Source organism: Malus sylvestris, chromosome 10 (assembly GCF_916048215.2).
Source record: "Malus sylvestris chromosome 10, drMalSylv7.2, whole genome shotgun sequence".
NCBI lineage: Eukaryota > Viridiplantae > Streptophyta > Magnoliopsida > Rosales > Rosaceae > Malus > Malus sylvestris.
Window position 1 is genome coordinate 29,344,384 of NC_062269.1, and position 23,166 is coordinate 29,367,549.

At 37.6% G+C, this 23,166-nt stretch overlaps 4 protein-coding genes across 10 annotated transcripts; 1 reads left to right on the forward strand and 3 right to left on the reverse strand.

Moving 5' to 3' along the window:
* Window positions 1-629: 629 nt before the first annotated feature.
* LOC126586024 (uncharacterized) lies at window positions 630-3,112 on the forward strand. 2 transcript variants are annotated; one of them, XM_050250711.1, is made up of 4 exons: window positions 630-887; window positions 1,448-2,303; window positions 2,472-2,644; window positions 2,879-3,112. In XM_050250711.1, exons 2-4 carry the CDS (start codon window positions 1,506-1,508, stop codon window positions 3,006-3,008), a joined length of 1,101 nt encoding a protein of 366 aa, XP_050106668.1. In that variant the 5' UTR covers window positions 630-887; window positions 1,448-1,505; the 3' UTR covers window positions 3,009-3,112. The 2 variants fall into 2 exon arrangements, with proteins under 2 accessions (XP_050106668.1, XP_050106667.1); XM_050250710.1 differs by having other exon boundaries at window positions 631-887; window positions 1,462-2,303.
* A 117-nt stretch (window positions 3,113-3,229) lies between these two features.
* On the reverse strand, window positions 3,230-8,616 carry LOC126586023 (nuclear transport factor 2-like). Its single transcript, XM_050250709.1, has 9 exons — window positions 8,210-8,616; window positions 7,970-8,104; window positions 6,903-7,212; window positions 6,235-6,491; window positions 5,828-6,014; window positions 5,527-5,651; window positions 5,381-5,446; window positions 4,247-4,328; window positions 3,230-3,694 (listed from the first exon to the last, which is right to left on the reverse strand). The coding sequence occupies exons 1-9, from the start codon at window positions 8,246-8,248 to the stop codon at window positions 3,549-3,551; spliced, it is 1,347 nt and encodes a 448-aa protein (XP_050106666.1). The 5' UTR covers window positions 8,249-8,616; the 3' UTR covers window positions 3,230-3,548.
* A 1,411-nt stretch (window positions 8,617-10,027) lies between these two features.
* Window positions 10,028-18,918, reverse strand: LOC126586242 (pre-mRNA-processing factor 39-1-like). Of its 3 annotated transcripts, none has more exons than XM_050251024.1 (14): window positions 18,799-18,918; window positions 17,408-17,886; window positions 16,647-16,750; window positions 15,733-15,962; window positions 14,957-15,124; window positions 13,937-14,300; window positions 13,304-13,447; window positions 12,411-12,563; window positions 12,204-12,320; window positions 11,729-11,809; window positions 11,428-11,577; window positions 10,767-11,075; window positions 10,516-10,629; window positions 10,028-10,436 (listed from the first exon to the last, which is right to left on the reverse strand). In XM_050251024.1, exons 2-14 carry the CDS (start codon window positions 17,847-17,849, stop codon window positions 10,335-10,337), a joined length of 2,478 nt encoding a protein of 825 aa, XP_050106981.1. In that variant the 5' UTR covers window positions 17,850-17,886; window positions 18,799-18,918; the 3' UTR covers window positions 10,028-10,334. The 3 variants fall into 3 exon arrangements, with proteins under 3 accessions (XP_050106981.1, XP_050106980.1, XP_050106982.1); XM_050251023.1 differs by having other exon boundaries at window positions 10,028-10,439; XM_050251025.1 differs by lacking the exons at window positions 15,733-15,962; window positions 16,647-16,750; window positions 17,408-17,886; window positions 18,799-18,918 and adding an exon at window positions 15,262-15,338 and having other exon boundaries at window positions 10,028-10,439.
* A 945-nt stretch (window positions 18,919-19,863) lies between these two features.
* LOC126585153 (uncharacterized) lies at window positions 19,864-21,338 on the reverse strand. 4 transcript variants are annotated; one of them, XM_050249546.1, is made up of 5 exons: window positions 21,231-21,338; window positions 20,847-20,945; window positions 20,539-20,637; window positions 20,375-20,461; window positions 19,864-20,280 (listed from the first exon to the last, which is right to left on the reverse strand). In XM_050249546.1, the coding sequence occupies exons 1-5, from the start codon at window positions 21,295-21,297 to the stop codon at window positions 19,964-19,966; spliced, it is 669 nt and encodes a 222-aa protein (XP_050105503.1). In that variant the 5' UTR covers window positions 21,298-21,338; the 3' UTR covers window positions 19,864-19,963. The 4 variants fall into 4 exon arrangements, with proteins under 4 accessions (XP_050105503.1, XP_050105504.1, XP_050105505.1 ...); XM_050249547.1 differs by having other exon boundaries at window positions 20,539-20,597; window positions 20,813-20,945; XM_050249548.1 differs by lacking the exon at window positions 21,231-21,338 and adding an exon at window positions 21,064-21,224.
* Between the last annotated feature and the right edge of the window lie 1,828 nt (window positions 21,339-23,166).

The following is a 23,166-nucleotide window of genomic DNA, read 5'->3' on the forward strand; positions in this document are numbered from 1 at the left end:
ATATTACAAAATTAGTAAACCAAACTCATAGTGTATGTAATTACAATTGTACACTCTAAGGTTAAAATTTGAGAAGAACAAAAAGCCTACTAGAATTATACAATGTTTGTATGTCACTTAAATTAGTTTTTGCGTTTTAAAAAGTTAAAATGAACTTTTTTAATATAAAAGTTTTATAAAGTGATTTAATATAAATTGTGTAAGCATGAAGGGCCTTAATATGAATAACTCTTAGGAAATCTCTAAATAACTATCATATCATAAATCTCAAAAATTTCTTATACATCTAAATGCTTTGAATAGCAGAGTATTAAATACTCCGATACACTTAGCCTCACGACGCCCACCTCGTATATCGATCATGTGGTGGGTAACAAACAAGCCACATATATCTATCGTTTGAGACTTAAAACTCATATTTTTTATATGGTATAGAATCAAAGCGCAGAAAAATCTTGAAGTATGGTATCAAAACGTTACAAATGTGTTAACTCAATGAGAACGGTTGGTCGTTGGCGCCTTGTGACACATTTACATGCTACTTGCTTATGTCAAGTGTCATGTGATTTTTCTGATAAAGGTGGGTGAGAGAGAGAGAGAGAGAGAGAGAGAAGTGTATACTATTCATTTCTCATCACCTTCCACATTTTCCAGCCTGCCAAATACCAAGCAAAACTTAACAACCTGTTCTCCACCATGCAAATATTATCATAAATTTTTATTTTCCAAGTGAAAAGGCATATCAAATTCATCAAGAACACACGTTTCCAACCGCCCCTTTATACATCAGAAGAAAGGGTGTCCAAATAAGACTCAAAGATAATTAAAATAATTGTTTGTCCTTTGAACCACTGGAAGCGTTTGGAACTGGAATATCCCAAAAAGTGGTAATGCAGCTTCTTCCCTCTCTCTCCTTCCTCATTGCAATTTCACTTTTCTGAAAAGAGCTGATTGAATTCAAAGGTTTTCTTCATGGGACTCTTATTCTTTAGTTTCCAATTTTTCTTCTCTCTTTGTTCAAGATTCATTGTTTTTCAAGTAAAATATATATATATTTTGGGATTATGACAGCTTCAGCTTCTATTTCTTTCAATGTGTAACTGGAAAGTATGTTTGTTTGAGACTATTTTTGTAAGAAACAGTTATCCAGTTATGCTAATAAGTGCTTCCACTAGAAACACTTTTGTTATGAACATTTTTATTAAGATATTGTAGAAATCTTAGTAAAAAATCAAGTGTTTTTAACCCAAGAAAAGCTTTTCAACCCAAAAACACTTTTGATTCACATAAAAGCTTGTAGCTCTTTCATAAGCACTCCCGAACATGCCCTCCATGAGCTATGAAAATTAAATATATTAAAATTTTGGCTGAATATTGTAATAATTGAGCTTCATAATACAAGCCCACCATGTGTGTGTGTATATTATATTGTTGCTGACTTTTACAGAATTTCATCATCAGAATCAGAACAGAAGGCAAAGAATCATCAGCAAAAACTTTCAATCATGTTGCTAAGGAGCTCATCAACACCAGTAATTGGATCTCTCCTTACATCCTACGTCTCAGAAAGTCCTAACATCATCAGCAATCATCACTCTGATCCCAAACCAAGCACCTTCCACCAACACACTCCCACCAAGTTTTCATTCCACCAACCTGGATCTCTCAACATCTCACACAACTCCTCACCAATCTCTCATTCCTCCCTCGATTTGGACCGGCATTCGCTAACCGGGTTCCGAAGGGCTCAGTCTGATGGGAACTTGGAAGGACTGGCCTATGCTTCTTGTGACACCGAAGATCAGTTCTTGGATTCAAAACTACCCAACATGTTCTCTGCAAGATCCAAGTGCATGATGCTGGAAACTATACCGTCTTTTTCGTTGCATAAGTCGGGAGGTTATGAAGATGATGAGGACGATAGTGACGTGGAATATGAGGAAGAGGAGTTTGGTGAGGAGAATACGGAGAGAGTTGTGGCAACGGAAGGCAAAAATGTTGGTTTAGAGGAGAAGAGGAAGAACGTGAGCTTAACTCAGGATTTGAAATTTTTGGACAAAATATGGAGCGCAGGGATTGAAGAAAAAAGAGAGCTTGCGAGTCAAGAAATGTATCTTGCAAAGGGGCTTGGGGTTGGTGGTGGTGGCAGCGGTAGCCGTGGTGGTGGAGAGGTTAATTGGGATGGCTATGGTAGTGATGGAGGAGATGACAACCGTGGGGCAGAGGAGTATCACAAGAAGCTGGTTGAGGAAAATCCAGGAAGCCCTTTGTTCCTTGGAAATTATGCTCAATATTTGTATCAGGTGAACTTTCTCCGCTTCTATAACTTAGTGTTTTCGACTTTCTAATATACGGGATGACAATTTGACCTCGGGTTAAGAGGATGGACACACTGTTCCGGCCAACCAACCTAACTCACGTCTAATGTGTTTTTGACTTTTTTTATACTGACATCAAATGTTTGTTTTCAGACCAAGAGAGATCTTCGTGGTGCAGAGGAGTACTACTCTAGAGCCATCCTAGCAGATCCTAATGATGGTGAAGTTATGGCTCAATATGCTAAGTTGATATGGGAGTTCCACCATGACCAAGATAGAGCCTTGAGCTACTATGAACGAGCAGTCCAAGCTGCACCTCAAGACAGGTACTTTGAATTTTAGCTCAAAAAATTAACGGAAATGATTTATGTACGCCATTTTTCTCGTGCACGCCTTCCTCTTGTCTTTGTATTGAATAAACAAAAGAAGAATCGTGGGACGAAAATAAAGAGAGGTGTGCAGGAGGAGAAAGCGTGTGTGCGGTCTTCAGATAAAGAGTTTAAACTGGAATGAATTTTAAGGCACCAATCTTGACATGACTTACCATTTTCCAATTTCAGCCATGTCCACGCAGCATATGCCAGTTTTCTCTGGGAAGTAGAGGAAGACGAGGACGAAGCCGATGCAGAGCACAATCATTGCGTGCCATCGTATCTTCGCGAAGGAATCATGACATCTGCAAGTGCCTAAAATTGTTTGCTAGCTTTGTAATGGTGACTAGGTTGCCAACATGAAAGTTCATGACCTATGTATAAACATTTTTCTGAGATGAATGGTTGTCCTCTCAGTTTTTACCTCTTCCGTTGGCGACGATGGACTCGGAATGAGAACGGAAGCAAATCCGATATCCCGAAAGAAGAGAATAATTGCCCTTGAAACAAAGGGACGAGAACACAGAAACACAAGAAACATATCAACGAAATCAGAAAAGCTTCATATGGGAAACTGGAAACAAATATCTTATCACATTCCCTCACAACTGGGGCTTGAAATGCCCAAAATTCCCCGCTTGAATCGCATGATAAAAACCATCCAAGGGGAACGAAAACTTGTTAACTGTAAACAGAGACGGAAGTTCAAATAAACTTTCATGTGATACTCAAAAAGTACAAATACAATTTGACGAAACTATCTAGGAATCTTCTGCATTCGAAAAGCTTTCTACCGCCCCAGGTAAATTTTGCTTCGATTTTCTGCCCGTATGGACACAGAACTAAAGTCCTTGCTGGCTTATCGTGTGCCACGCTGATGGAAACCATTGCCTCTCGGTCTGTTGTAATCTCCATCCTGGTAACTACCCCTGCCTGAACTCCGACCACCAAAACGCCCCCTTGTGGCCTCAGTTTGGTAACCTCCTCTGCCCCTGCCCCTTCCTCCTGGTTGAAAAATTCAAAATCCACGTAAGAAGACCAAAAGTTGAGCAAATTAAATGTTCTCTCTAATGAAAACAGATGCATAGATGCTTAATAGTTTGGTAGATCACATTCTAAATGCTGGCTATGCCAATAGACTCAGTAAGCTCATGAACAGAAATGATTTGGTTCCATGAAAAACCTTGACACTAGTAATGCACATCGTACTGACAGATTAGAGTAATGCACATCTAAACAACATCTTAGAAGAAGGAAGATTGCAATGCAAATTTGATTCCGAGACTGATTGGGAAAAAGCATGTTCTCTATCTCTAACACAGAAAATTTCTAAGATTTATGAAGGCAACACCACTTCCTTGCAGCAGCTACCAACATTAGGACAAACACAGCCGTAAGGGCCACTTGAGGACTCCACACAACATCCCCAATACATCCCCTTAACACTCAAGTTTTTCCAACAGATACAGTATTTAAGAATTACATCATGCAGGCCTAAGTCTGACAATTTTGCCAATCAAAGATGTTAAGAAAAGAAAAATGAAATTAAGCACATACTTCCTCGAGCTGCTGCTCCAGCACTGTTTGGTCTCCGTTCCTCAATGTAAACTTGCCTTCCAGCTAAATGAATTGGAGATGCCTACAGGGAAAAAACACACTTTAGGCCATCCACAATATATAGAGATCACTTTACAAAAATAATGCTTTTTGTAGAAGATTGATAAATTTTACTAAAATGTGCTAAACAGCAAAATACAACAAGCAATGGACCAGCAATACAAGAGATATACCCCAAAATAAAAACCCTACAATCAAAACTACATTGTAGAATGACACCAAGCCCCAAAGACATCATAACCTCCTGAAAAGGGAACTGACTGAAGATACAACAGCATATCAATCCACATTAACAGAAAAGAATGGAGTAATCTTTAATTTTAGATACCAAATTCCATAGAGATTGCCCAATAATTGACCATATCCCACAAGAAATCCAGTTAACACTTTGCACTGAAAAATTCAACCATTCATCAGCAATTAAATGACCTTAAACATCAAAACGCCAAACCCCACACATTTAAGTATAAAGTACAAATTACAGATACAACCCAAAACATATATAACAAAGCAAATACACAGGCAGATAGATAATCAATGGTGACAAGAGTGCAAGAGTAAGGGCTGATTTGATATTGTTGTGCTTTGAAAAAAAAACTGCTTTTGCTGTGCTGTGAAATAAAGCTGTAGAGTGTTTGGTAAACTTTTTTGTAAAAATGCTTTCAAAAAAAAGAAACAGTATTATAGTGTTTGATAAACTTTTATGTAAAATAGATGTGAAAAAAAGCCGGTTTTTCAAAGCTTGGTTTTGCAGCTTCTTGTTTTTGGCTTTTTTTCACCCAAAACTGTGAAAAAAAGTTGAAGCTAAATGTTTACCAAACACAAAAAAAGCTACCAACTTTTTTCAGAATCACCTCAGTACCAAACCAGGCCTACGGTAACTCTAAATAATTCAATGCCCAAAGACAAATGCAATATACCCTAAGAATTCGCAGTAGATGCATAACCACATACGAGAACTATGAGGACTTAATCAAATAACAAGAAATTTTCCTTAATCCTTGAGCATTTTGAAGCAAAAGTCAAAAACTCAACAACTTCAATCACAAAAAAATAAATAAAATCAAATCAAACCTTGAGTGCATTGTGAACACTGGCAAAGTCTTCATATTCAACAAAAGCGTAGCAGACTCCAATTTCCTGCATGCACCAATTTCTACTTCAGCTCCAATCCAGTTCAAAGATACTGGCATTAATTGTAGGAGAAAAAAAAAACTCACCTTGCGAGCTCTAACAAAGACCCCATCAGGTTTAATTTGACCAAAGTTTTTAAACTCCTCCTCGATCTCATCTTCAGTAACCGTAGGAGGCAAATTTCTTACATAGACAGATTTCAGAAGTTCACCTGTAACAATAATTTAACATGAGGTTCAACTTACAAATGCTTAAAATACAAAAAATTAATAGTATGGTCATTGCATCATTTTCATTCTGACAAAACAAAATAATCTATTAAATTAATAATATGGTCGAATGCAACATATTCAGGTGTCATAGAGTAAAATATGGCTCAAAAGCTACCTTCTTCCTCCACTGCATAACCTTCCTCTGTTGCTTCTGCCCCAGACTCAGGCACAAATGACTGAGCAGAGTTGGATTGTTCAACAGCGGGCTGAGGTGTGTAATTCCACTCTGACGAAGTTTGAGCACTTCTATTATAAGGTTGTGGAGCTACTGCTGGTGCAGACGGTCCTTTAGCAACCCGCAACTATTTTTTTTGGTCATATACAACAAAAAATAAAACATGTGTTACTAAAGCATATTCAACAAAATAGAGCTAATGGAATATCAGATTGTTGCGCAACTGCAGTATAGTCGAAGCAGTTTCCAGCTGATGCAAAAAAGAAAAATTCACATGCACAAAGACGCAGACAAGGACATAAAGACATGCTCACACAAAAGTAGTAGGAATCGGTTTAGGCACATACTATAGAAGCATAAGTTTTCTTTTGAGGCTCTCCCACTGGTTCCTCGACAGCAGCAGCAGGTGCGTCTTGCACATTGTTTACCACACTTTGAAACGATGAATATGTCTCCTCCACAGGAGTTTCTTCCACCACCACTTCAGTCTCAAAATCAAGCTGCACCTGTTGCTCTGGGAGACTATACTTATCAACTGGATCATCTTCTACATCAACGGAGTTCACGTACTCCCTGGATTCTTCCTCATAGACATAGTCAGAAACTGCAGGGAAAAAAATCTGAGTTATAGCCAATACATACAGACCAACTTTCTCCAGCAAAGTAATCCTTAACATCTTTCCAATGATGCATATGGAGAACGCTATAACAATACATGCATGGATACCTCCCAAAATTAACAACAACAAAAAAAGAAAGCAACCAAAAAAGCACAGTAATGTACACGAGCTTTTCCCACCTCTGATAGTAATATAATAATATTACCCTCGACCTGGATTCACCAAACATTTCTGCCAAACGCTAATTAAGGAAAGCAGAAACATAATGAAAATCCTAACATGCACAAAGGCATAGTACTCTGAAATTTATAATGACAATGTCTACAAATAAGAACCCCATTCCGAGAATAACTCAATAAATTAAATCCAAAATAACAATTAAAAGATGTTAGCACCTGGTGGTTCTGGAAGGGGGCTAGAAGAATTTAGTTGCATATCAAATCTGCCTTCTGACTGTATGGGTTCAGGATGTTGGAATACAACTTCATCCTCAATGAACTGAAGCATATCATTGAGAACAAAGTAACCTTTGTCCTGGGGAGCCAGAAAGAAAGTCTGGACAAATTTCCTCCTTCCACTTGATTCCCTTGTTTTAACAAACCCTTTAACCATCACAAGAATACCTCCATCCCAAGAATCACTGGAATTGATTGTCTGGATCTCAATTGAGGTAACACCTAGTGACACTACGAGTGAATGAATTTGCTGCACAGATATATAAAAAAAAAAAAAAGGCATCAAATGAGCTAATTACATAACAGGGGAACAAAAAAAACACAAAGGTCTAAAACTATCCAACCTAGGAATGCAAATGAGTCATTTGAAATGGCAAACACACGTGTATGAATGTAGAAGGTTGTGCATAAACATTCAAACACAACTTGAGAGAGGATCTATATAATGAACATACAAACCACAACATAAAGCAGGGGTTACATATAAATTTTCCCTCACAACTTAAAGCACTGCAAGGTACCAATGACACTAATCTTAAGGTGATAATCAATTCCAACAACTCTATACATCTAAAGTGACTTTTTTATTTGTTCTTGGTTCGTAATTGGGATGAACCTCATCAACTACCACTTATCTGCAATCTTACCGATGATGCCAGACAACAACAATCTTAAGTTATCCAAGATTAAAGGAAAGCATCGGGGACACTAGAGGGAGCAAACAGTACATATGCAGAGAAAGTCAATAAACAACATTCCAATCCCTGATATTCAGACTTCAACAAACATTTAATTGTAGCTTAACATAATAATAGAGAGGTAAGTTTTAAAAGCAAACTGGGGCGCACCTCTTGGTCCAAACAGTAAAAAATAAGGACCAAGCCAATGCAAAGTGACTATCATTTCCTAGAAACACAGGATGATTTATCATTGACCAAAGAAAAATAAAAATAACTGAACCAAGAAACTCAATTCCGTGCCGGTAAGAGTAAGAAGACACCAATTACCAGTATACCGGCAGCAGATTCCGTGGAATCGCCATCGACACGAATCATGGAGCTTCCATCAGAGTAGAACTGATGAACAACATCAGGTTGCTTTTGAAGAATCTGATAGTACTGGGTCACAAAGTAAGAACCCACCTGCAAAAACCCCCAAACCACCCATTACACACAGTACAAATCCACCTATACATACACACAACAAATAAACACACACCGCAAATAGTATAAAGATTGAATCTTGACCTGAACAGCACGAACAGCTCCCGGATTAGAACTTGCCATTGCCTCCTCTCTCAGCAAAAAAGCATGCAGCGACGGAGAAAGACTTTTTCTTGTACTCTGCAAAACCCTAAATCGCAGTCGTCCCCGTCAACACTCTGATCGGACGCAGATCCACACACAGAGAGAAGCAACTACAAATCCGAAACCCCAAACCCAAAGGTTTTAGGGCACCTCGGGATTCGTCCCCGTCTTCGCTTGCCGAGGACCGGAAGTAAACGGAAGCTCAAAAATGGCTTTGTATCTCCCAGAGGGCTCTGCTTCTGCTGCTTGCTTCCGGTTTTGCCTTGTGAGCCTCCGATTCGCTAGTTTTAAAGGGTTTTGCGGCAGGAAATCACGGCCGTTCGATTGCTTCGAATCTCGGCCGTTCAACGCAACCCCGAGCAAAGCTTTGCGTACAGATATAAAATGGGGAAATATCAAGTATTTATGTAGGCACCCACAAGTTTATGAACTTCCTTCGATTTACCCTATCGACTTTCGATTTTGTTTTAAATCTCTAATCCTTTATAACGTGCCAATTTGTTAGTATTTGTTACTTGTATCACATTTTCTTAGTTTTCCCACTAAATTATTCAAAGACGGGTTTTCGCAAGTTGAATATATGGGTCTACTTTTATTAGAAGCGGGTCGATTGTTTGGTTTAATATATGAATTTCATGAGTTTAATTATTATAAAATATAACTTTCACAACTATTAAATTTTAAAATGTATCAAACTTACATGTTAATCTTAAATGTGACTTTCAGAGCTATTAGAAGATAACTTAAACCATACACCCCTTGGTAGGATCTCAACCGTCGAAAATCAGAATCTCATCCGTCGATTTGATTGGGTAGGATCAAATTGATCACCAAGATCCTTGCAAGGGGTGTTTTGGGAAAGTAGTGGTGGATGAGAGCGTGATCAAATGTGCTCCACTTGATCTTTTGGTCGGGGTTTGCTAAATTTCCTGATTTTGTGAGGCCGAGTTGAAAAGCCAATAGAGGAAAGATGGAGTGGTTTTTTCCAATTAGGGTTAAGTCATGTGTTTGGAATGGTTTTTGCCAAACACAGGGACATGGGGTTTGGGCAACTGAATTTGTACCACCTAAATAAGGTAAGTAAAATTACCCAATTAGGTTAAAAAGAACTATTCCCCTTCAGGATTTTACGACGACGAGTAGCGTGCTGAGTCAAGAAGCCGCGCCCAAACGCATGTGGGTCCTGCAATAACTATAAGACTCAAGTGGGTCGACAGTGAAGTTTTTTGTTTGTTTCGATTTTGCCGATGTGAGTTGTGCGCTACGTCAAAAAGTTGTGCACAAATGCATATGAATTCAGCTATAACTATAAGATTCATGTGGATTGACAGTCCAATTCCTGATTTGTCTAAAATTTTGATGAGGTGAGTCATGAGTTGCATCAGAAATTGCGTAGATGCAATGTAAGCCACAATACAAGACTCACGTGCATTGACAATCTCGTTCTTGTTTGTCTAGTTCTTCATTGTAACTTACATCAACAATCAATATCATCATTTGCCTAATTCTCATAGAGAAATCTACATAGTGAGTACTTTATCTTCTTTCCATCATACTAGAACTTATTTGAAAGTGTTTTCAAAAACATGTTCAAATCACCAAAATGTTTTTTTATAGTGTGACAAGAAAATTAAAAGTGCCGTATGAAATAAGCAATTGCAATGTGCTTATTTTAGAAAACACTTGAATTTTAATTTAAAATTTCAACGTGCTCCCAATACAAGCGTTTTTACTAGAACTGCTTTTGACAAAAAAGAATTATGAACTTCCAATGATACAATCTAACATAAATTTAAAGGGTTGAGCCATGTCGGCATTCGGAGACTTCCGATTCCGACGACGATGACGTAGTTAAATTTACAGTAAACAACAATAACCATCATGTTAAAGATCGATACACGAATACAATTTCCAAAACGACTAAACTGATCACTCTCTGTGTCCCCAAAAATCTGTCAGCTACAAACCAATGTTTCCGAAAAACGTAACTCAGTCAATCAGTCCGGTTTTCTAAAGGAGAAAATTAAGTTGCAAAGGCAAAATATGCAGGCTTATTCCCGCCACATCAGTAGTAACTCCCATAATACGCCTGAGGAACTGAAGCAGGCTGCGGAGCCGGTGCTACTGCTGCCACGGTTGGATGCGCGTAACTTTGTGGCGGGACGGCCTGCTGAAATTGCAACTAAACTATCAGCTCTCGGAAACTACACGAAACACCAGAATAAATGAAAGACAACGTAACATACCTGAGCAGGATACGTAGAAGGATAAGCACCGTAAGCAGCAGTTTGTGGCGCCACCACGGGCGCTTGCGGATTAGCGTAGCCAGCAGTTCCATAACCACCATATGCATTGTACGGCTATTGAAACAAAATTTGACCAAACGAATCAGATAATCAATTCTACTTTTAAGATTCAAAATAATGGGCGAACGTGAAAATTCAATCGTTGAACAACGAAAGGTTTCTCTATCAAATGAATCATGTTAGAAAACTACCTGTTGGGTATAACCAGCTGGCCACTGTTGTCCCTGAGTAGCTTGCGTAGCTGGTGGCCAAGCTTGAGGCTGTGCACCATAACCAGCTGGCCATTGGCTCTGTGCATTTGGATATGCTCCCATGATCGACTGGGCGGGCGATGGAACACCAGAGTAAGCTTTAGCTAGCTTCACTTTATCTGAAGATAGAAAGTCCTCAGCTTGACGTTTTTTCAACTCTGACGTGCTGCTCCTAAGAGGTATGAAGAGCTTAGCATGTCGATCCTCAGCCTTCTTGATAGACTGTGCATCTCCAAAGAGATTAACAAACTGCAAAATCATTTGTTAGCACGTTAGAACTACGAAGCCAAAATAAAATAAAATCTGAAAGAAACGGAACATTCAGGCATTTAAAAGGCCAAAAGGACAAATGAAAATTAACTTGGAGCACAAACTTGTTCAAGAGCAGCATCCTTCGCAGGGAACCATTAAAATATTTCACCAGTGACAGAACATAAACATGCACTGTAGTGCTAGTTCCACCTTTCAATAATTAAATGTGTATGTGTGTGTGTGTGAGAGAGAAAGAGAGAGAGTCCGCTCAAATATCATTCAATGCAACACTATACATACCTCTGAAAAAGTGAAATGTTAATCTTACAAGAAAACAAAAAATCTATACCTCCAAATAGATGCCAGATAGCTCTTCTCTGTCAGCAACGCTAGCAAAATTGGGGTTCTCTGAGCTGGGCTCTATGAACTTCACAACCAATGAATCTATGTGATCAATTCGCTTTGGCAGTGGCTGTATTGTCTCGAAAACCATCATGGACTGCATGCGAAAATTAAAGGAAAACGGAGAAATTAGGACATTGGCTACAAGAGAGGAGAAAAATATACATGTGTGTGTGTGTGTGTGTGTGTGTGTGTTTATCTATACAGAGACAGAGAGAGAGAGAGAGAGAGAGAGAGAGAGAGAGAACCTCAAGAAATGCTCTTGACAGTTGTATATGCTCGAGTGCTCCATCTAAAATTTCTCTAGCTTTTTCCGCATTCAAAGAAACCTAGGAACAATAGAAAATAAAAGCAATAAAATTCCAAAACATTTAGTTCAGTTGAAATTTCACATCATCAATTTCACGTTCTGATTTTGAAAAGAAAAATGCAAGTAATAGGTGATATATTTCAGAGGAAAAACACATACACATAAAATATAAAAGGAACCACCAAAAACAACTCTAGTACGATCCACAAGACTTTTATTTTATAAAAAAAAAATCAATACAAAAAGCCCATGCTTTAACCATAAAAAAATGAAAAATTATTTAATCAAAGTAGCATAAATATGCTACAGGGTCCAATCTAGAGAAGTAAAAAAAATGAATAGGGAAATATAAAAATAAGCTAAAACTTCAACAGTAAACCAAAATAAAAGACAGACATCAACTAATAACCTACCAGGTAAGTGAACCGAGAGTACTGAGCATACAACATGGGTAACGTCTGTGAATGCTCTTTTACTTTTTCAATGGCAATGGCCTGTTCGTATAAAGAGTAGGCAGCTTCCACATTTCCCTATGAAAAAAAATTAAAGAAATGACCAGGTTTAAACATGCAATATGTGTAAGGAAACTGGTATGGATCAACTTGTTTACATCATCTTACCAAACGGTGTTCCATATTTGCATGCTTCACGATTGCTTCAAGAAGACCAGGCGAGAGTTCAGAATGTACAAGTTGATAGGCAGCTTGAGCACCAGGTATATCCCCACTCTGCTCTTTGAATCGAGCAGCAAAAAGGTGCATCTCCGGTTGTCTCTGTAATTTCAAGAGAAACAGGTCAAACATGCAACATTACCAGAAAAAAGAAACGTTACTCAACAGAACGATAACATAAAGAAGGCATGTTCCCAAAATTTTGTTCAGTTATGATATCTCCAGTTCAACACATAACTAAACTAAATCAGCATATGATAATATATCACTAACTTCAATATAAGGAAAACGAATGCATCCCGTATGAAAGGCTGGTAGTACTGTCGCATAAAAAGGTCTCTGTTATGCATCTGTAATTCTGTATCTAACGTAGGGTAAAAAAAGAAAAAGAAATTTCCTAATCTTCAACTGGAAGAGGCAAGGTTTACAAACATAACACAAGGCAAAGATAGAGAGAAGAAAATGCCATGGATGATTGTTTGATCATATTCTGTATCTGCCTAGCTCACTTTGAGGGTTCAATGGTCGGTAATCTACAATAGTTTCAATACTTTAAAATCTAAGTTCATAATCATGTTTGTGACTGCTGTGACAGGTAATATATACAACATTCTAGACCAATCTTGATAAATGCATGCACAACATTGGACCTCAATTCTCCACGCAAACTAATTCATTAACTGATTCATTTTCAGTCCACAAACTACAATTTACGAGGATACAAGATTAGTTAGAAAAAAGGAAGACATGGTTTTATCATCATTATCTCTTTCAAAATAAAGAATCATTGAAGTTCATTCACCACAAAATCGGGTCTAAGTTGATAGCATACAAGGAAATACCTTCACAAAAACCTGGGTTGCACGTGCAAGAGCATTATTGGCAATATCCATACTTCCACTGGCCTCCATGCATAGAACATATCCAATCCAGTATTCAGGATAATTAGCACAAGCAATTAGGCACCTTTCATATAGCTTGACAACCTTCACAAAAACAAAATAAAAATTAATTAAAAAAGGTGCATTCATTAACCATAAAAGAAATGAATGGATAAACAAAACACAAAGGAGATATGCCCAAGAAATACTCCATTAGTAGAACAGAGAGGCCCCTCAAATAGGAAAGGAGGGACCCTCCTTGCCTGACAGACAGATGGTTAGGAAGATAAGAAGATACCTGCATGCATAACATTGGAACTTTAAAAACAATAAAATTTATTAACACATCATGAACCTAGAACATGCACTAACAAATGAGAGTTTGAAATACTTAGCCTCAAAGAAACCAAATCGAAGGCCCATGCTTTAGTCTCAGTTCAAATTCCCGTTTTAAAAGTTGCTTCATCCAACGATTTAGCCAATAAAGCATAGTGCAGCAAATATTACTCGGCTGTGAGTTAATGTATAACAAGCAGGGCAACTAAAAACTTCAAGCCATAAATAAAAAAATGAAATCAAATTCACTGAAAATACCTTGCTCAAGTCGCCCTCCCTTTCTATAAAGTCTAGGTAGCTGGTCCAATTTTCAAGCTCTACAGAATTGAGAGGCCGCACGTGAAAGTAGGGCCTCCTAATAGCTGTTTCAAAACTAATGATCTTAGAATCGAACTCTTTAGCTTTCTTATACACCTCTTCTCTAATGGTGATAAAATTCTCCAACTCCTCGGCTTCTGTTAAGTCAGCACTTACAGGTTTAGGAGATTGTTCTGCACCATCAAATTGAACATCTTCCCCATTTACTTTGTCAATACCCTCTGAATGTGCACCTCCTGCTGCTGCAGCTTCTTCAGCAGTCCTCAATTCTGAGAGTGGCCGACTTCCAGCTAACTCCTTAAAGCTGTTGGCACCAGGAATAATACAAACAAATTTCAATACCATGCAAGTAAAGATGCACTATCCACATAAGTGTTCATGCACATAGAGAAATTGCATGTAAACATACAATATTGTAGATTTAGTATAATTCTATGAGAACCACAAATCAGACACAAATACATACTTATAACCAAACATTATGAGGGGCATTCTTAGCTTGATGGCAAATAGAATATATTTGTACTATATATGAACACTTCGAATTTACAGGTTACCCACATGCACAGCACATCCATCAACTACAGTCATGCATTCCAAGACAACAAAGTGGAACCCGGCGCCCCAAACGAAAATAAGACAATTAACTACTTGAAGTTTAAACGAGTATAACAGATGTGAATCTTTTCATAAGCTCTTCCATAAACTTCCAGAAGCGACTTGTGATACTAGCCAAGCACACAGTGATACATTTGTCCCCGGCCCTACCAAGTAAATAATTCAAAAACAGCAACAAGCACAGACAATCACCGCTGACATTATCTTCAATGCCATACAAATCTAAGATGTAAATGAATAAACTGAAAACCTCAAATACTGTAACCAAAAAGAGAAGGAAAAAACCCCAAAAAATAAAATATTAAATTTAAACAAATATGTGAATGTGCAGCTGGTGAACACCTGTTCCAATACCGATCCAGTTGCTGATTTGGGTTCTCTAATATTCGTGAATAGATCATGGCAAGGCGGCCCCACTCCTGCTGCATGTACTCATATTCTATATACTTATCCCACAGAGTAAAGGACAGGTAATCTGTTCCAACATAAGCAAGTCCTCGCTCAAAAAGCCTGAAATGCCATAAACATGAAGTATTGTGATGAGATGAGTACAAACGTTATACAGCTGAGATAAACACATCCATGAAAGGGAGACACCGGCACAATTCAGTCTAACACCATATGACACTTCTAAACGCTGAATTTACCTTCCTGAAAAAAACCATACTATGTCCGTCAAATGGAGCAGTGATAGAGGCCATCTAAGCCCTTAACTGGATGAGATCTTCCCGGCAGCAATTTGCATAATGATGCACTTCAGAGTGTCAAAGTTAAATAGAGCCATAATTCATTGACTTCTAAGTTACTAAGATGCAGGTCTTCATGGTAAGGTGGAACATACATTTGAGGTCAAAAATGGAATTAGAACGTTTAAAAATAAAAAAAAACTACACTCATACTGTAGCCTCAAAACCAAGGGATTGCACATCAGAAAAAACATTTCAAAAGTGCATTCCCATCAAACCTTTCTGGAAATACATGTGAGGAATCACTGTTGAATCATACTGAAATGACGTTAGAAAACAAGAACACCAGTATGTTGCAACTGAGAAACCATACAACCATGAACTACCAAAGCAAAGACCAGCACCAACAATGCATAAAAGAAGAGCTATTACCTTCTAACAGTGTCTGGATCTCCATATGTGCTTATAGCAAAAATGCAGTAATGCAACCAGATATCAACTGAATAGGTAACACCTTGAACTGCACGTTCATAAACCTCCACAACTTTATCGATAGAACCTAGACGTGCCTCATGATCCGCATACTTTTTCCAATAACCATAACATAACGGAAACTCTGCTAAAAAAGCATCATAAACTTTCCGAATTTTCAATATGTTATCCTGCATATAAATGCAGAGCAATTTGTTAGTTCAAAAAAGAACTGCTAGATAAATGTATGAATCATATTCAAATAGTCAGTAGATTCCGACAGCAAGAGTTGTGGCAAACACCAACTTGATTGCAAACACCAAGTAAAGATTTCACTTATAAGAACAACAATATGATTAAGTAACCACAATATTTATTGCATATTACCATTTCCATAATATAAAGGAGCAGACTTACTAATTTGGAAATCCTCCTTTCCTCACCGTCTCACTACAATTATTATTACTACTACTATTATTTCATTTTCCAATTGGTACTACTACTATCAATTTAATTTCTCGATCAGAAGAACTATTACTAAAACTTAGCCTCTATCTTTTTATGCCTCATAAAATAAAATAAAACTAATATCTAAGATTATACAGATAAACTACAGCTATTTCAAAAATTAGCTACTTTCATATTTACCCACTAATGCAAACCATGGGAGCACCATGGTATGCTAAGGCAGCTGACCATCAAAGAAATATCTAAGAACGTATACAAGGTACAGAAAGTTCACAGTTTTGCAACCTCATATGAATCATACTTAAATAACAACAATTTCTCGGCCAAAACCTTATCTTTTGCAACCTCAGATGATTCACACTCACCCAAAAGATTAATCTAATAACTCAAAAATCCAGCTAACATACCTGTGCAATCTTCTCTGTCTCTTCAATTAAAGCAGTCCAGGCATTGAAATCCAAGGAATTAGCCCTCACAATGTTCCACAGTCTATCTTCTTCGACAGACATGGCTGCAATGAAAGAAACGAAAGAAATAAATATATGAAAACATGTAAACTGATAAATGAAGTAACTCCAGAGTCCAGACCCATAATCTAGAAGGAAGAACAACATAGCAAACAGATGAAGATTAGAAGATATAACTACAAACTCCCTATTGGAATCCCAACATTTAATATCCCCGTGTTTTGAAAAATGGCAGATTCGTTAAAGGAACATAATGAACAAAACAACCTGTTCCTAAGGGTACAGTTACTATCTGACAGGACAAGCATCATCATGTATTTACTGAAACCTTAAAGCATCTGATGACAAGTTCAGAATTTTATCCGCAAATATTACCGTCTCTATTGGCTCACTGACAACTTATGGATATACCAGAAACAGGATATTTACCACATTTTAAATCCCACTCCCATGACAGCAACAAGATAATTTTGTCATGGTTAGAAATCTCTCCAGATATGCTTACAAGATGAGTGCATATCTTTTACTAAACACTTCCTTAATAAATGTTCAATTAATACAAGAATACGAGGTATGTTTAACAAACTACTGTTACATAATCACACGCTAACTTTCAGATCAATTACTGAAAGGTATAGGTTTCATGTGGCTAAACAAAAGTCACCGGTAATCTCACCCAGAAAACATGCAAGAGAACATACCAGAAGCATCCCCAAATTGTTGTGGATCAAGAGGTTCGGCATTTCCATTATCAACTGATGAAACAGTTCCCACTCCAGAAGCAATAACACCATTCATAGAAGAATCATAACTAGCAACTTGAGATGACTCCAAGGCGTCATTTTCATTACTAACAACATTCCCACTAGCATCTGTCACTCCAACAGCTGGTTTGGTCTCATATGCTGTGTAACTTTGTGTTTCTAGCATGAGAGAATTGGGATCCGCAGAATATGCATTTCCATCACCTATGTTAGAACCGCCAGGTGTATTAGAAAACTCTGGGGTAGCCTCAGAATGCAATGCACCCGTATCAGTAGCAATATTTGAGCTGGCATCAGCATATCCCGTTGAAGTATATCCTGCTGATGTATACCCCATCACTGCAGATGTTTGAGCAACAACTGTCTCACTGTCTGCCATACTTGACGATCAAATTTTTGCCTTCCTATAGTACCAACTGCAAGAATATAAACAATAAACTTATAAGCACTACAGCCAATTGAGAGGAGCGAGACGGGGTCCCACTTACAATTAGGTATGCAATCCAAAACATATAGTAATTAAGAACTAACCACTTAAAAAAAGGAGAGTAGAATGTTCTAACTATTTGTTTTGGCAACATTGTAACCTCTGGATACTACTAGAGCTGTTATCATGGAACAGTAGGAATGAAGTCAAGTACAAGCCTCTAAAAACGGATCAGACACGGATGCACATTGACTAACGTCCTCAAACATCCATCACACATATATTCAACTAACAAAATAGTTCTTACAAACACATTATGACATGCTTTAGTAGAGAAACTGGTTAATCTTTAAATTCATAATATGTAGTGTAAAAATGTACTGTAATTAGTGTCGAACTAATAAAACAGAATTACGACAACTAATTCGCCATCAAAACCACAGCTCGGCCACTATTTGACAGATCAGCCGTGTAAATAACCCTTTCAGGACAAATGTATTCAAATCATCGCAGACACTAGTAACGAATCAATAAAAATGCGGGTTCGATAAAATTCTGATGAGTTTTCAACTATTCATCATTACATCTGGGTGCAATTTCTACCAGTTTAATTTAAATGTCGAAACTCCAAATTTTTAAATAATCAAACAAAACTGCACCTAAGTTTCTGCATATTACATGTCCAATCTGAATACTAACAGAACTAAAACCAGAAGGGAAAACAACTCTCATTGAAAATTAAACAATTCGCAGTCAAATTAAAACAACAAAGAACAACCTAACAAGCAAAAAGCCTAGGGTTTGGTAGGATAAGATAAACCCTAATTGAAATACATAGCAGTAAGAAACGGAAACGGAAACGGAAACGGAAACGAAAGGGTTGGGAAGAAGAGAGAGGTACCTGAGGGAAAGATACGGCGGCGTTTTGAAGAGAGTTCTGGAACTGAGCTTCGAGGAAGATATGGAGAGAGAGAGAGAGAATTAAAGCCCTTTCAGTAAACATAAATTTTGGTGGTAAAACGAGAAGCAGCAGAAAAAGAGAGACGGCAACTTGAAGGGTGTTAGATTTTATTTTAGCGTAAATTGTAGCAATGGTCCATCAATTTTAATCAAATTAAAATAATGATCTCTTAATTAAAAATTAATTATCATTGGTCATTCAATTTATCAAAATGTGTAGCTATAATCATTTTCATTAATTTCGTCAAAATTTTGTTAAAATAAGTTATGTTCGAATGACCATTTATACAATTAGGGTCCCTCAATTCATCAAAGTGTGTAATTATGGTTCTTTTCGTCAACTACGTCAAAAAATTTGTCAAAACGAGTTATGTTGGAATGATCATTGCTATAATTGGGTTAAAGTTAAGAGACTCTTTCTCTAGTTGAATTAAAATTAGGGGACCAATGGTAATGGATTTTCAGTTGAGGGACCATAGTTGCACATTTTGATAAATTGAGGGACCAATGGTAATGGATTTTTAATTGAGAGACCATTACTTCAATTTAGTTAAAGTTAAAAGACCATAATTATAATTTACTCTTTATTTTATTTCTTTTTCTTTTCTTTATTTGTTTCCTTTTTTTAATGACGTGGAGGTCTTTTTGGATTTGGGCCGTCCCAATTTTGGAGATAGGGGATACTAGGTTTGGGCCTGTTGTGATAGACTAGCCCAATTAACCAAATGAAAGAAAGAGAACAATGGCTTATTTCAAAGTGTTTTAAAAATAGTTAAAAGCATTTTTCGCGAGCATGTTTTTTTAAGTACTTTCTCTTTATACCCAAAATTCCACTCTCCATCTCCGCACCAATGAAGCCATGTTTTTCCTTTTCTCAAGAAACAAATAATTGTATCATTTCCAATAAGTTTAGTAATGTCTTGTCTTTGTACGTTGGACAAAGCTCGAAAGTTAAAATCTAAAATCCAAATGACAAATTTACGTTTATCGACTTACAATAGCAGAATAAGAGAAGAACTGGATATATAAATTCTCACAAGTGAAATACATCACACCTTAACAAAGCTCAAATGATGAAAGAAACAAATCATTTAGCACACCGAAATTTAACTTGAAGTGAAACTTGGTTTCCACGTTCCAAGACTTGCATGCTGTTTTCCCACCAAGGGTTTCTGAAACTTACTTTTCACATCGCCATTATTACTGTTAAATAATGTTTTAATATTGGAGCCTTTGTTCGTGTTCATAGCCATAGGCCTTGCAGTTGCAGTTGCCTTCTTCTTCGCCTGACTTGGAGCTTTCTTGGCTTCTTGATGGGGCCTTTGTGCAGAACTGGTAGCAGTATTAGGGTTTTGCACTTTGATAGCCGGTGAGTTCTTACGATCGACTATCTTGTTTATGCTTCCAATCATCCCATCATTTTCTGAAAACCAAAAAATCGAAAAATAAAAAACCTCGATCCTTTGCGTGAAATATACAAATTCTGATGAAAGAAGAATCTCAGAAGATCAAATTACCAGGACTCGATAACACGGCGCGAGGACGGAGGACTAAGCAAGCTTTAGCATCTGGTGTTGTAGCCTTGCCAAGATTTTTGCTGTTCTCTATTGTCATTAACAAGTACAGATAAATTTAGATGGTAATAACCAGAAGGGTAAATTTTTTAAAGCTAAAGCTCAACCTTTGGATGAAGAAATTGATTGTCTAGGTAACTTAGGTGCATAAGCCTCCATGGTTAATCTGGCAAGCAATGGTGAAGAACAACTTTTAATCTCCTTCGCTGCGAAATATACGTATGAAACTTAGGTATCGTCCTATACGAATCATATTTTTTTGCTTAAATCAACTTAATAATTCTCGAGAAGTAATGGAAATTATATCGTAGTTCAACTATTTATAAATTGAATTTCGATATGCATGGTTTTAATATCCGTCGAGAATATCTTCTACGTAACTTGTATTCGTTCTTGAAAAACCTGGAAATTACACCTGCATGGATGTTTGCCAACAGCAACTTTCTGTGATCATCTTGTGGAGAAAACTGATCTTCTTGTTGATCATGTAGCCTCACCTTCACCTTCGGATACACTTCCAGAATTCAAAACAAGCAAAAGAACGTTAAACACAAAATTAAGATCATGAATACAAGAAAATTTTGAACACACACTTGAAAAAAAGAGTAAATTCCGAGTTCGAGTTTTCGCACTCTGTTGTTTCGTTTGTGATTCGAAATCCGGAAACAAAGATTACTTCCAAATTATCGGTATTGGAAAATATTGAAGGTTGATAAGAATTATAGAAGGTTTGCTGAAAAAGCAAAAGACACAAAAAGGCAAAAGGGAAGAAATTTAATTTGTAATTTGTCGTCTTTACTTTCAAATTTGAATGGATTTGGTTCTTGTACATCTGTTTGTGTTTGAACTTTGAAGGCATGAAGCATAAAAAACGATTCAAATTACACGTGCAAGTTGTTGGAGTCAGAGAGAAGTAAGAAGGAAGTACTCCCAAGTCCCATCTCATAAACCGAATAATATGCAATCTCCATTTCTTGACTTGGAAACCAAGTTGAATTGATTCTTTTTTATGAGTGCACATGTGGGTTAGTGGGCATTTTGTCTAATCTTTTTTCCTCAAACATTGTGGATCTTGATTGAATTACGTGAAACTGAAACGCTAAAGTGGTAGTTTGTCAAACTTATTAGGAGTAGTGATGTGGTAAAGTTATATCATGATGCGTGAGATGTTGGAAACAATATCATCTTGGTATCCCCATTAAATCAAAAGCTATGAAGTTTGAGGGTTTAGGTTTCTAATACAAGGTCAAAATCCATTTTATTTTAATAAGTTCCTGGTTGTCTTACTTTTCCAATTCGTTACAAGACTCTGTAAAATAATTAGAGTATTGCTATGTGGACCAAATTTATATATTACGTTGATGATCATCTTTCTAATACAAGTTGATCTCACATACATAAGTGAGATTCACTTCTATTAATGTGGTCAGCAAACTTTGTGTAGAAAGTGAAGAACAATAGGGTAGGAAACATAAACCAAATAAAGAGAAATTGTTGGAATTCACACTTCATTCATTATCGTATGCAGATTATATAATACATTATCAACAAGAGTTATATATGAGATTAGATTACATGAGAGAATATTCTAAGTATACAAGTAGCAAATGAATAGTGTACGTGATCTAGGACTCTAGATTAACACCCCCCCCCCCCCGGCAAACTCGACGACAGAGGACGGACAAGTTTAGATCATAGCTGCTGGTGGAACGACTTCAGCAACCCTTTAGTAAGAAAATCAACGGGTTGATCCACAAATGGTAAGTAATGGACTTAATGGCTGCCAACAACTACGCGTTCACGAATGAAGTAATAGTCGAGCTTAATATGCCGAGTGTGTGCGTGAAAAACAGGGTTCGCCACCATATAGGTGGCGCTTAAGTTGTCACAGTAAAGATATGCTGGGAAAACTGGAGTAATACCTAACTCATAAAATAAGTAGGATAACCACGTAGTCTCGGCACAAGCATGAGACAGAGCCCTATATTCGGATTCCGCACTTGACTTGGAAATTGTGGGTTGTTTCTTTGAACACCAAGAGATTAAATTGGTACCGTGGTAAACAAGATAACATGTCATGGATCGTCGTGTGTCAACACAACCAGCCCAATCGGAGTTTGAGTAAGCCGAAATACGAGAGTGTAGGGGCTGTGGTGTGAGGAATAAACCTTGGTTAAGGGAGCCCTTAACGTAGGGGTGGGCAAACAGGCCCTAGGCCCGCGGGGCGAGTCAGTTCTATGCAGTTCGGGGTGGGTACGGGGTGGGTCTTAAATTTGTAAAGACAAAACGGGACGAGCCGGGGCGGGTTCACAAAATTATCGAGGCGGGGCGGGTGCAAAGGCTTGAGAAAACAGGGCCCCGGCTGGACCCGTTTCTCCCTATTCTCACTATTAGTAGTTTGTTCACTCGGCCCAAAGTCAAGTTACTTTCCATCACCTGTGACCCACACCCTTTTTCCCTCATGTCTGCAACTTTCCCTCACTCATGACCCACACCATTTTTCCCTTATGAGCAGCCTCACTTTCTCTCTATAACATTTAAACTCTCTCTCTAAGCTTCGAGAAGGAGACCACCTTCACCCACGCCATTTTTGTCCAAATCAAACATCCAAACTTCTACTTACGAGACTTATAGGACACAAGGAATTATATGGTGGTTTTGCATGCACCATTAGAGCACTATGAGGTGTTCTTCCATAGAGTCTGAGAGCTTTAAGCTTTACTTAGAACTCAGGT

Excerpts from the sequence above, each read along its gene's own strand:
- LOC126586242 (XM_050251023.1), bottom strand. The coding sequence starts at position 17,849 with ATGGCAGACAGTGAGACAGTTGTTGCTCAAACATCTGCAGTGATGGGG. Across the intron at positions 12,321-12,410 it reads CAAATATGGAACACCGTTTG|GGAAATGTGGAAGCTGCCTA; the intron begins GTAAGATGATGT and ends TTTTTTTCATAG. Across the intron at positions 10,440-10,515 it reads CTTCTACGTATCCTGCTCAG|CAGGCCGTCCCGCCACAAAG; the intron begins GTATGTTACGTT and ends TTGCAATTTCAG.
- LOC126586023 (XM_050250709.1), bottom strand. The coding sequence starts at position 8,248 with ATGGCAAGTTCTAATCCGGGAGCTGTTCGTGCTGTTCAG. Across the intron at positions 6,015-6,234 it reads AGAAAACTTATGCTTCTATA|TTGCGGGTTGCTAAAGGACC; the intron begins GTATGTGCCTAA and ends CAAAAAAAATAG. Across the intron at positions 3,695-4,246 it reads TGGAGCAGCAGCTCGAGGAA|GAGGAAGGGGCAGGGGCAGA; the intron begins GTATGTGCTTAA and ends TTTTTCAACCAG.
- LOC126586024 (XM_050250711.1), top strand. The coding sequence starts at position 1,506 with ATGTTGCTAAGGAGCTCATCAACACCAGTAATTGGATCTCTCCTTACA. Across the intron at positions 2,304-2,471 it reads ATGCTCAATATTTGTATCAG|ACCAAGAGAGATCTTCGTGG; the intron begins GTGAACTTTCTC and ends GTTTGTTTTCAG. Across the intron at positions 2,645-2,878 it reads CAAGCTGCACCTCAAGACAG|CCATGTCCACGCAGCATATG; the intron begins GTACTTTGAATT and ends TTCCAATTTCAG.
- LOC126585153 (XM_050249546.1), bottom strand. The coding sequence starts at position 21,297 with ATGCTTCATGCCTTCAAAGTTCAAACACAAACAGATGTACAAGAACCA. Across the intron at positions 20,462-20,538 it reads ATCAATTTCTTCATCCAAAG|AGAACAGCAAAAATCTTGGC; the intron begins GTTGAGCTTTAG and ends TAATGACAATAG. Across the intron at positions 20,281-20,374 it reads CGCCGTGTTATCGAGTCCTG|AAAATGATGGGATGATTGGA; the intron begins GTAATTTGATCT and ends TTTGGTTTTCAG.